We start from the raw sequence: 12,815 nt of genomic DNA, 5'->3' as shown, positions 1-12,815 counted from the left end.
GTACTTGATATTTCACAAGATTCATTATGAGCTGTTTACTCAGTGGGACTTTGCTAGGTACTCTTTTGGCAGACTTATCTGAAAGGACATTTTTTTTTCCTGAGATTTAAAATAATAAAATATTATGAATAAAGAAGAAACAAACATCTTCTAGCCTTTAGGTCAATACATTACATTTACCAAATTAGGGGTTTCCTGTGATGATTCGTGCCAAGATGGGTTCAGATGAGATCCAGACTCATTATGTACTTTTCTGTGGCATCCTTTGAATTTAAAGTTGATGTTGAAATGCGTAACTTAAACATCTACCTTTTTATCTATTTATCTGGTCTTTTTCTAAGAGAACCACTGAGAGATTAGAGCAATGGTCTGGGAATTAGGAGACAGGCCTATTTTTGTTAATTTGCTTTTGTTTTTATTGTTCTGTTTACTTTATTAAACAAAAACTTTTGGTCCGTACAATATTCTGGGCATTATGGTAGGCAATGGGTTTATAAAGATGAAAAGGAAGTTACCAACTTAACTGCATTTGGTTTAATTGGATCCTTTTCCGGATTTCCAGTGTAACTTTGGACAAATTACTTATCTAAGTCTCCATTTCCTCAAATGTAAGATAGGATTGGACCAGATGGCTAATTTATAAAGTGTCCTTCACAGCTCTAAGATTCTTTGGTTTAAAGTGATTAAATATGACCATTTAAAACTTGAAGCTATTTAATTCTGCTTGTTATAGTTTAAATTTGAAAAATATCTTGTAATAGATGTTGTTGGAAATTTGTTTTACACCGAGGAAGTAAGAAGGCAAGTTTGGTAGAGAATGTTTTAGCGTTAAATAAATGATAAAATTATTTATCAGTCAGAATTGTTGTAAATATCTATTAAAATAGTTACCTCTCCCATGGTGTGACATAATTCACATCGCTTCAGGGCAAGGCTCCCTGTTATACCCACAACAACAAATATCTCAGTTTTTTCTAGGAGTCATTATCCTTGCTAGTTTTCTCTTTCTCCCTGTCTCACCATCCAGTCCTGTTGACTCTACCTTCAAAACATATCCAAATCTATCCATTTCTCTCTCCCTCCATTACTACCACTATAATCCAAGCCACTATTATCTCTCCCCTGCAGCAGCCTCCTAGCTGGTCTTCCCATTCCTATTGGTGCTCCCAACAATCTATTCATCACAGAGCAGCTATTTAAAATTTAAATATGATTGATTACTTTTCCGTTAAAAACCCTGCAGTCCATTCTCATTTCAATGAGAATGAAATCCAGCTTCATTACCTCCGATGTAGGTTCTGTACACCAGATCTGGCCCCTCCCTGCCTTTCCACCTCATCGTGTATTACCATCCACTTTGCCCAGTATGCTCTAGCCCTGTGCTTTCCAGAAAGGCCGCCACTAGCCCTGTGTGACTACTGAGCACTTGAAATGTGGCTAGTCCGAAATGAGATATGCTGTGAGTGTGAAGTATAACCTTAATTTTAAAGACTTATTATGGAAAGAATGTAAAGTATCTTGATAATTTCTATATTGAATACATGCTTATGATAATATTTTAGGTATAATATATTGGGTCAAAGAAAATGTTTTATTAAAATTAAGTTTACCTATTTATTTTTACTTTAGTCAATGAAGATACTAGAAAATTTTAAATTACATGTGTGGCTCATATTATATTTCTCTTGGAAAGTGCTCCTCTAACCACGTAGGCTTTTCTCTTTCCCAGGGGCATATCTATCCAAGGTCTTTTCCGTTAGTTGATCCTCTGCCTGGATTATTCTTCTCAATAAGATTATTCTTATTTTGCAGAGCTGGTTCTTTATCATGTAGATCTTAATTTAAACGCTGCCTGATAGAGACCTTCCACTCATCAACCACTTTAAAGTAACTTAACAACTTTGTCATGCTTTCCTATTTTATAGCATAGGGCTTGTCACTAGCTTATATTTAGTGTATTTCCTTGTTCTTTTATCATTTAGCTCCCCACTCCAAATCCCACAGTGCTTTGCATATTAGGGGGTACTTCATAGATGTTTTAAAAAATGATGAACAGCCCTGGAAGAATAGAAAAGATTTTTCTTCTGAAATCTTTATACTTCCAGTCAGTTGCTGTCAGGAAGGGGTTTAAGGTAAGCTGAAACCCCACTGCCTAGAAGGTGGTAATCAGAGCTTAAACGTGAGGTAAAGAAAAAATGAATATAGCTGCCTTTTTTCTCTTCCTAATGGATTTGTATTTTCCCTAATGGGAGTGCAGGAGAAAGGGAGGGGGGATAGGCAGGGAGAGAAGAGATGGAAATTAATGCCATAGTGAATTGCTAAAGTTTTATTTTTGTATCTTAGCTCATAATGAATATTAGGTACAGTTCAGTAAGTTTATCTTAGTCTGATCATCCCAAATATAGATTTTTTTTCACCTGAATCTTTTGGGTGAATCGATATTCCTATAAAACATACCTCCTTCCCAGACCCTATGGATTTTAAAATTTATTTTAATTTTTGTTACTTTTTATTTTGAAATAATTTCAAAGTTAGAGAAGTCATAAGAGAAGTTCAAAGAACTCACAGATTCACCAGTTGCTATATGTTGCTACATTTGCTTTATCACTCTGTTTATAGACACATTTTTTTTAATTCCTGAATTATTTGAGAATTAGTTGCAGATATTATGCATCTTTACGCTCAATAAGCATGTATTTCCTAAAGACAAGGACATCTCTTACATAACTACAGTACAATTACCAAAGTTAGGAAATTTAGTATTGATTAAATACTATTATCTAATGTATGGTCCATATTTGAAATCTACCCATTTTTCCAATAGTGTGAATAGGCATGTTGTAAGAAAGATAGTTGAACTATAACTTTTTCTCCCTTAGGGATGGTGTGAGTTTGACCTTTTGAATTCCCTGATTGAAAATAAGATAAAGCAAATATTTGGTCATCATAAGCATTTAAAAAAATCCTCTCTTCTTTTTAATCTCTGAATTACTTGCTTTAACTGAATAGAGAAAGAGAAAGGTGGGGAGGGGAGCTAGAGAGGAAGTGAATCAGTACTCAGAATGCGGAACAGGACTGGCCTCAGGAATTACTGATAAGCCATTCAGCAAGGCTGGTTTTCTAAGTCTCTGGCAAAAGATGCCAAAGACATTTGAAGATAAACTTTATTGTTGGCTACGCTTAACTTAATCATCTCACTGCTTCTTCCTAGCCCACGACCGAAGAGTTACTCAGACAACCAAAGCTGAATTCAGGTGAGACCGGTACAACTCAGCAGGCTGTATCTGATTCCCATTTGACAGAACTCCAGGAAAAAATCCAGCAAACAGAGGCCACCAACAAGGTATCGGAGATCACAGGGTTTTTTGAGAACGTGACTGGCTCTAGCTGGGTCTGCGTTAACCTCTCCGAGTAGGATCTGGGAGATGGGTACTGTGTATGCCTGGTGCTCTGTGGAATATGTTCTTAAAAGTGTAATTCTTTCCTGTATCTCTCATCAAGATTTTAGCCTGTTCTGCACAGATCAGAATTTCTGGTGCCTTTTAGGTCTGATAATAAAACATGAGTGCAGTTTTCAACTGTATAAGGCACTGAGACAAGAGGTTCATGCTTTTGATTTTGGTTTAACTTCTTACCCCTGTAGAGCCCATGGGTTTTAACATCTGCTTAGAAGAAAATTCCCACAATTTGGGATGCTGTGCTCCTGGCTTTGTGTACCCTTGTGTCCTGTCCTGTAGTAGATAGCAGAAGCTCCTTGGTCTTCGTGTAAAAGGTCCACAGTGACTCATGTGGACCAGTACCCCCAGTATGGCTGCCGTCACAGAGAAAGCACAGTGCATGAGAATTGAAGCAATTGAGTATTAAAAGAAGTATTTCACATGTCCTGCTACTTTCTCTTGCTGATTGACTTAGGACTTTAATGGTTATGCTATGTGGGGAAAAATTAATAAGGTAATATTCCCTAAGAAATCCTTTAAACCTAGATTTGAGGAAGGACTTCATGGTTGCATTTGAGGTTAAAAGAAATCATTGATCTACCAAACTGTTTTTCTTTGCTGAATTCAGATTCTTCAAGAAAAACTGAATGAAATGAGCTGTGAACTAAAGTCCGCCCAGGAGTCGTCTCAGAAGCAAGATGGTACAATTCAAAACCTCAAGGAAACTCTGAAAAGCAGGGAAAATGAGGTAAAATGTTTGGCAGTCAAGGACCCATGAGGAAACAATTTTTCCCATCAAAGTAGACAAGTATTCTATAATTTGTTGAATTGGATATTGTCAGACTAACAGATCTTAGCCTAGAGAAACTGTAGTGTCATCTAAATTGGAATTTTGGAATAGTCCTGCTACAAAAATCTGTACAGGCGAGATAACGGAATTTATATTTAGCTTGCTAACATTTTTGGTACTCCCTGTCTTTGTTTTCAGACCGAGGAGTTGTACCAGGTGATCGAAGGTCAAAACGACACAATGGTAAAGCTTCGAGAAATGCTGCACCAAAGTCAGCTTGGACAACTTCATGTATGTGAGGGTCACCTGGGACAGGAGGCATCACTTGAGCATGTGCCACTCGCAGCCACAGTGTTGATCTTGTTGTTCTTGTCAGCTGCTCAGTGCTTGCCCTCCTTGTGATGATGATTCTCACTCTCTTTTCAGAACTCAGAGGGTACTTCCCCAGCTCAGCAACAGGTGGCTCTGCTTGACCTTCAGAGCGCTTTATTCTGCAGCCAGCTTGAAATACAGAAGCTCCAGAGGGTGGTACGACAAAAAGAACGGCAGCTGGCTGATGCCAGACGATGTGTGCAATTTGTAGAGGCTGCAGCACAGGAGAGAGAACAGCAGAAAGAGGCTTCTTGGAAACATAACCAAGTAAATCATTAATCATTTTGTGGCACTGTGTAAATGCAGACTTTGCCCTGATAGTAACTTTTTATAAGGATAGCTTGTGTTGAACCCTTGAGTCACTTACTTAATCTAAGTAATTCAGCTCAACATTTGTTGCCCTTATACCATGTGCCAGGTATTGGGGCTGTGTTCTGGAAATACAAGGGTGAATATCACAGGCTCTATTCCTCTTAAGTTACTTGTAATATCGTATGAAAGACAGTCACGTAAATAGTATTTTAATGTGGTAAATACTGTAGAAGAGGCATATAGGGGTCCTGTAGGAATATATACAAGGGGCCGGGGAAGGGAATCAGGAAAGCTTCACAAAGGAGGAGATATCTGAGATTATTCTTGAAGGGTGGGTAAGAGTCAGCGAGACAGAAAAGTGGGAAGAACAACCGAGTCAGAGGAGTGGCGTGCACAATTAGTCATGTATATTTTTTTAAATAAAACACATAATTCTTAAATGGTTTCTTGTTAGAGCAAATACCATCTTTCTTTTTTTTTTAAGATTTAAAAGGATAGGTAGGAATGTTGTATCCTTGAGCTTACTGTAAAGTAAAGGATCCAGGTTTATGGTAGAATAGAGTCCCACTTAGTACTTATATAGATGTATCATTTTTAAGCCAAAAATAAGTATTGAACTGTAATATCAAATTTACATCCTACGCCCATCCACGGTTCCCATGATTTCCCACATCATGTTTGACTCATGTGTAGTAGTATCTCTAGAGTAATTTTAAGAATGGCACTTTTTGCTACTTTATATTTTGTTCTCTGTGCTTTGAAAGTTTTAAGGCCTCCACATCTAATGACCATGTGAAAATTTTAGATTGTTTGAAAAGGGAATCTGTTTAATTCAGGAATTGCGAAAAGCCTTGCAGCAGCTACAAGGAGAATTGCAGAGTAAGGGCCAACAGCTTCATACCCTGGAGGCTGAGAAATACAATGAGATTCGCACCCAAGAGCAACACATTCAGCAGCTCAACCACAGTCTGAGTCACAAAGAGCAGCTGCTTCAGGTGAGTCCACAGAATGATTTCAAGTACAACTGGGTTCCTAGAGCTCGGGAATTTATGTTCATATCATCTCAAAACATTAGTCCACCTGTGTTGAGTACCTGCTACGTGTAGAACATTAAGAGGTGGGAATCAGGAGGATTCAGAAGAAATAGAAAGTACAATCCGTCAACCAAGATGCTAACCAGCAAGTGTAGGAAACAAGATATACAGACCTGAAACAGTTAAGCAATAAATATTCCGCAAATAGTTATTAAGCACCTCTGTGAGTTAGATACGAGGCTAGGTATGAGGAAAATGAAGAGAAGGTATGTCCACTGCTCCCACTGAAGACCTCTGTATAGAAATTTCCAGAGTTATATAGATGATAAAATGAAAGTTATAGGAAAAAATGGAGCACCAAAGAAGAGACTGATCAGTTCTACCACCTAGTCTAAGCTTTAGTCACACCGGATCCCTTATATTTCGCTGAGCATATGATTTTTTCATGGTATACATATGTTGTGCCAGTTTTTTTCTCTGATAGAGATACTCCACAGCTTCTTGGGAAACTCCTAGTCCTTTAAGGTTCAGAGCAAATGTAACCTCTTTTGTGAGAACTTTAGTGACACCTTCAGGCAGAGTTAGGCAATGCAGCCCACGTTCCCCTAGTAGCTTGCTACATGCGTATATGTATACACCTGCGTATATGTGATGCAGAATAGTTGACATTCTGTATGTCTGTCATCTCTGCTAAACTGTGTTCCCCTTGAGAGTGATCACATTTTGTTTTTTATCCCGAATCACTCACAAATTCCTTGACAAAGTGTGGAAATTCAGTTAATACTGAATAAATGAATAAAGGAAAATATTTTTTGGTTTCATTAGGAATTTCGGGAGCTCCTGCAGTATCGAAATAACTCGGACAAAACCCTTGAAGCAAATGAAATGTTGCTTGAGAAGCTTCGGCAAAGAATACAAGATAGAGATGTTGCTCTAGAGGTATGTACCATAATTTTGCTTATGATGCTGTGGATTATTTCATCCACAGGGGGACTTCAGAAATGTATTTACTTAATTTGCTGCTTTTGGGAGTTGGTTTTCCATTCCTTTATATTTGGAATCTTATTGAATAAGAGTGATCAGAATAGTGACTCTTGTGGAGCTTTGGGTGCTGACTTTGCTTGCAGCGGGCTATAGACGAGAAGTTCTCCAGTCTAGAAGAAAAAGAAAAAGAACTGCGTCAACTTTGTCTTGCCGTGAGAGAGCGAGATCATGACTTAGAGAGATTGCGCGGTATCCTCTCCTCCAATGAAGCTACCATGCAGGTAAGAGCAAAATCTGTCACGACTTGGTATCCCTCTCCCACTTGGATTCTAAACCTGAAACATCACCCCTTCCATCATTTTCTGAAAACCAGGATATTTGCTTTATTAAAAAATATATATACAAAAGCAAACAAAAATAGCAGTCATTAGTTCTGTCGTTATACATAAGGGAGTGAGAAGTTTTAGCACTTCTACTGTGAACTTTGTGGGAGAGGGCAGTGAATATGGATTTTTATACATAGTTCTAATTTATTTCTAATCCTTGCTAATATTTATATACTTTTATATAAATGTTGCTCAGATGCAGCTATTATATTATATTTTTCTCATTAATATTATGTACATGTCTGTGTACAGCCACAATCAGAACACTTGTTTCTCTTATTAATATTTACTCTGGGCTATTTTTATATATTTATTTTAGAGCTTAAATATCTAACCATCTGACACTTCTTGAAGTTCTTCACTTCCTCCAAAGTACTTCATTTAACACATACATCATACTTATCTCTCTACAAACTAGATAAGAGTTTCTAAAAGCAACAAATAGACTAGTATGGCATTGTTAGATTAGATACTACATTTTTTCCTTTTGCAAAAGAAATTGATAGATAACTTAGGAGATAATGTAAAGGTGGATCAGGTTTCCTGTTTATGCTGAGGAGTGTGGGGTGGCCCTTTGACTTAACGGCTGCTTTCTTTGTGACTGTAGTGTATGGAGAGTCTCCTGAGGGCCAAAGGCCTGGAAGTGGAACAGTTGTCTGCCAGCTGTCAAAACCTCCAATGGCTGAAGGAAGAAATGGAAACGAAATTTAGCCATTGGCAGAAGGAGCAAGAAAGTATCATTCAGCAGCTACAGACATCTCTGCATGACAGGAACAAAGAAGTGGAGGCAAGAATTTAGTTAACTTAAGGGCAGCTGGTTTAGTGATGCCATAATCTCAGTCTTGCATTAGGACTCTTGAGGTCTGAGAGGCCGGCAACCCAAGTCTTTAATTCCATCCTGTCTCTGGGCAGGTCACTGGCTTTCACTGGGACTTCTTTTTCCTATACCTATAAACTCAAGGGGACAATTACCTTTCTCAAAGAAGTTATGTGAGAATTAATGAGATCTAGAAAATGTACCTACAATACAATAGCTAACCTTTGTTATGGTGCTCATGCTGCGTCATGCACTTTCTTAAGAGCTTAATGGATGTCAATTCATTGAATCCTCGCAAATCTATGAGGTACATGCTATTATTCCTCTTTGACAGACAAGGAAACAGACTTCTGAAGTGAAGCAACTTGTCCAAAGTGACATAGCTAATAAGTGGCAGAGCCAGTGTGCACCCCAGGCGATCTGGCTCCACAGTTTTAACCCCCACATATTACCTCCAGTGTAGAACTAGCAGCTTCATCACCATGCTAATAAATACAGTGCTTGTTATTTTTTTCAGCTGATCATTTCGTGTTCCCCCTATAAAGTCAAACGGGAGTAGATAAATGAGATAAATGAACCGAGTGCCCATTTATCCGCACCTAACGTTATTATGTGCCCAGAGCATTATAGGGCAAGGACTTATTTTAGAAAACAATATGTAAGTTGCCATTCTAAGTATTTTTTTCTGTATTGTTAGTGTTCATTCACTGAGCATGTATTGACAGTCTTTTATGTGCCAGGCCTATGCTGGATCTGCGGGAACAAAAATGAATAAAACATCATACTTGCTCTCTCTTCTATGATAGATTCTTTTAAGCCCTTTGATATACAGTAGATGGAATTCTTTCCTCCAAAACTTACACTGTCTCTCCTGTATTAGGATCTTAGTGCAACATTGCTCTGCAAACTTGGACCAGGACAGAGTGAGATAGCTGAGGAGCTGTGCCAGCGTCTACAGCGAAAGGAAAGGATGCTGCAGGACCTTCTAAGTGATCGAAACAAACAAGTGGTGGAATATGAAATGGAGATTCAGGGCCTGCTTCAGTCCATGAGCAGCAGGGAGCAGGAGAGCCAAGTAAGGACTAATGCCCAGTCCAGAAGAGTACCACTTAGTGCGTTTATAGTCTGCACTATAGGAAGCATTAGAACTTTATAAAGTGTAAAATTTACGTCATTTTACAGTCCATTCTGTTAGTTCTTCTCCTTCAGCCTATTAACTAGACTACAGTTTTACATCAGTCATCAGAGTATGAAATATTTCTAGAACACTTTGCATTTGGAGGGTACCTAAATAATACATGTCCCCACTCATTAAATTCATTATGTACATTTTCTTTTCCTTAATGTTCTGATAATTTTGACAGAAAGGAATATAGGGTTCTGGAGTGTTTTGATTTTGATTCTAACTGATCAAGACTTGAGTGATATTTTGTTTCTAGCCAGGGTATGGGAAAACTTATACTTTCCATATTTTCTCTTAATTCATGTAAAATCTGAGTTATTTTAAGAGAGAAAAAAAAGTTTGTGTTTTTTTAAAGGCCATGATGAGAATAAACAATCTCATAGTAATACGGCATATAGTAATTTCAAAATAATGGTACACAAATATTTCAAAAGTAAATTCTTAACTTACCCTCCTTTTCACGTATCTTTCTCCTAAAGGCTAGAGAAAGTCTGGTATAGTTGACTTGTGCTGCATTTCAGGGACCAGTCACTCCGAATTCTCCCTAGTCAGTTCTCAGAGGGAACTAGATTCTTATCATTTGCCTATGTTATTTGACAATAATATTCTCTAATGCTTCCTTATATTATGGGATGGTTATATTCCACTCATCCAATTCTTAGGCCCACTGCAGTAAATACACATTTTGTTAGATACATGCTGCCATGTGCTGCAGAAATTGCTTCTGGAATAGACCTAACAAGATCATTGTGAATTATTTAAGTCTTTGGCAAGAGGCTAACAAGTCTTTGAGTTTTCTTTTTCGCCCCTTTGTAATTTGAAAGAATTAGCCTTATAACACTTAATATACTGCTGGTAGTAAAATAATGGAATCTAGGAGATACCTGAGATCACAAAAGATTTTCAACGCAAGAAAAAGTGTAATGATTGTATTCTTCTAAATCTGCTTCTCGAATTTTATATGCAGAAAAATCCCTTGAATAGCTTTTTAAAAGCGTAGCCTCAAGAATTTGCATTTCTTATAAGCTTCCAGGTGATGGTGATGCTGCTGGTCCATGAGCCATTCTTGGAGGAGCAGTGCTAAAAGCAGCACTGCTAGAAAAAGAGTACCAAGCCAGATAGATCATATATAGGGCACAAGATGTCTTGTGTATTATTCACTGTTTCTTCTCATAATTTCACAGAGATTTTTATTAGGGCAAATTAATAATGTACTGTTACCTCTAAGATGGTTATGTCCAAATCCCTGAAGAGTCTGAATTTTACATACTAAAACTGGAAGGTTATTCTTTTATTTCCCTTAGAAGTTATGACAAGAGCTCAGCTTCTTATTTAAAATAGTAGTAATTCTCCCAGAGACAGTCGATGCTATAATATAGCTAATATATTCATCATCTTATACCCTCTTTTAGTCTTAGTTTATTATTTCTAGATTTTCTGATTAAATGCAGACTTTCTATGTGGTAATGGTCACAAAAAAATGTTCTAAATTTTTTCCTTATTGTACCATCATGTGTCCTAGAAAACTGTGGGATTTGAAATGAAATAAACTGGGTTTGGTGATTCTGAGGTTCAGATTCTCCTGATCATGTGGTCTGATAAAAATGTTTCTGTGTAATTGATTCATTCAATAAATAGGTCTCGAGTACCTGTGAATTGAGTGCCTACTATGTGCCAGACATTGTTCTGGGTGCTTGGGATTCAGCACTGAACAAAACATAGTACTTGCCCTCAGAAAACTTACATCCAGTTGGGGCAGGGCGGGGGGCTGGGGAGAGAGAGAGAGACAATAAATAGATATATTGATTACCGGTAAGTGCATTGTAAAAAGAATTTAGCATGACGGGAGAATTAGGAGTAGAGATGAGATTGCTGTTTTAGATAGGAAACGCAGACTAGGCCAATCTGATAAAGTTGACATTTGGCAAAGACCTTAAGGGAGTGTACCAAACAAATGTTTGGGCAAAGACCATTCAGGCCAAAGGCACATGAGTAAAGAAAGACATATGTTACCCAATTCAAACCAGAATCTTAATACCTTAGCCTGATAGTTCTAGCAGAACAAGTTTAGATTATTTTATCTGTGACAGATGTGTTATATTCCGTTTTTCCAATATTGTGCCTATGAGAGACTTTCTTTCCGCTCATTGACTATGGTTTTTCCTATAAAATAAAAGCAAGGAAACTATTTCTTAGGGCCCCACTGGCTTTTCTTAAATGGTTGGCTTTTAACAATGACATCAGAACACAAATTTTTTTTTATTAGAATATCTCTCTAATGTTATGTGTGTTTTCCTTACTAGGCTGCTGCAGAAAAGATGGTACAGGCCCTAATGGAAAGAAATTCAGAATTACAGGCCCTGCGCCAGTATTTAGGAGGGAAAGATTTCATGACGTCCCAGGCACTCATCTCTAACCAACCAGCTGAAGTTACCTCTGTCAGTCCCCATCTTGCAGAGCAGACTGATCAAGTAAGAACCATAGACTTGTATAGATGTTTATGCCAACTGCATTTTCTTTTTATATCTGAGGCATAAGTGTGATAATTTTAATATCAAGTTGTGCAAGAATGTTCCAAGTCCTTGTCATTGTGATCATGGTTCCTGTATCTTCCTAAATCCCCCGACTCTTCCAATTTTTAGGGTTCAGTGCCTATACCCTCCAGAGATGATAGCACCTCACTGACTGACAAAGGGGATACTAGCATACCCAGGTCTGCGTTAGGTAAGTATCAAATTTCATTTCACTCAGGAACCTCTGTCTTTCCTTCCTGTAACTCTCTGTTAATAGGTTTGGCCAAGACTCTCTTTCTCTTCCTACCATAATGGAAAAAATAAGTTTGGATTCCACCGAAAGGCTGAAGACATGTGTCTTCTAGGGAGAACTGCCCTTGCCTTATTTTGAATTAAAAGTATTGCTCTGGCCACACGATTTGACTCAGAGAAACTGCATCCTAATTCTCTTTTTCAGTTAGCTTTGCAGGGATTCAGGAAGGCAGGAGGCAGGGTTTCCAAACCTGCACAGCAGGACCACAGGGCTGACGCTGTCTCCTGGGTACCTTAAGCAGGCTGAGGCTGCTCACTGTAAATTGACATAACCCACATTACAGTGTTGGGAGGGGTAGGCAGTGCCAAGCTCCCCTCCATCCAAGGGATGGTTATAGGCTTTGAACTCCCTAAAAACAGCTGAGCAAAACTCAAATGGGTGCCTTAAAGTCTCTGACTTTCACAGGCCAAAAGTTTGGGATCTAGGGAAGCATCAAAGAAACTATTATCCAGTGAGTTCCAAACATAGGGGCTCACCATGGTTAGTGACTTGGTGATTCTAGTGCTATGATAAGAAATGTTGTGGACTTGGAGAATTAACTTACGATTTTTTTTAATGATTTTAAGAATGCATAAACTTTGTGTTATAGTGTAGGGTATTATGGAATTCATAGATAAGTTGTGCAAGTAGTCATTTTTTAGTGAGAAACTTTATGCTAGTTAAAGAGTAAAGGA

The 12,815-nt window shown here is 38.0% G+C and overlaps 1 protein-coding gene across 27 annotated transcripts in view; it reads left to right on the top strand.

Moving 5' to 3' along the window:
• Positions 1-12,815, top strand: part of PDE4DIP (phosphodiesterase 4D interacting protein) — a gene marked incomplete at both ends in the record, with an annotated part of 225,879 nt that overhangs the window by 136,527 nt on the left and 76,537 nt on the right. For all 27 annotated transcript variants that reach the window (XR_014325983.1, XM_082833039.1, XM_082833037.1 and 24 more), the window contains 11 exons: positions 3,212-3,343; positions 4,066-4,185; positions 4,426-4,518; positions 4,654-4,866; positions 5,748-5,906; positions 6,771-6,884; positions 7,073-7,210; positions 7,923-8,102; positions 9,013-9,207; positions 11,619-11,786; positions 11,958-12,039. Coding sequence is in view for 26 of the 27 variants with exons in the window: in XM_082833039.1 (XP_082689165.1) it covers positions 3,212-3,343; positions 4,066-4,185; positions 4,426-4,518; positions 4,654-4,866; positions 5,748-5,906; positions 6,771-6,884; positions 7,073-7,210; positions 7,923-8,102; positions 9,013-9,207; positions 11,619-11,786; positions 11,958-12,039 (1,594 nt within the window). The remainder of the gene's footprint in view (positions 1-3,211; positions 3,344-4,065; positions 4,186-4,425; positions 4,519-4,653; positions 4,867-5,747; positions 5,907-6,770; positions 6,885-7,072; positions 7,211-7,922; positions 8,103-9,012; positions 9,208-11,618; positions 11,787-11,957; positions 12,040-12,815) is intronic.

Source organism: Leucopleurus acutus, assembly GCF_964270905.1.
Source record: "Leucopleurus acutus genome assembly, chromosome: 2".
Taxonomy (NCBI): Eukaryota; Metazoa; Chordata; class Mammalia; order Artiodactyla; family Delphinidae; genus Leucopleurus; species Leucopleurus acutus.
The sequence above is the reverse complement of the archived record's forward strand: the minus strand, read 5'-3'. Positions and strand labels throughout refer to the sequence as shown.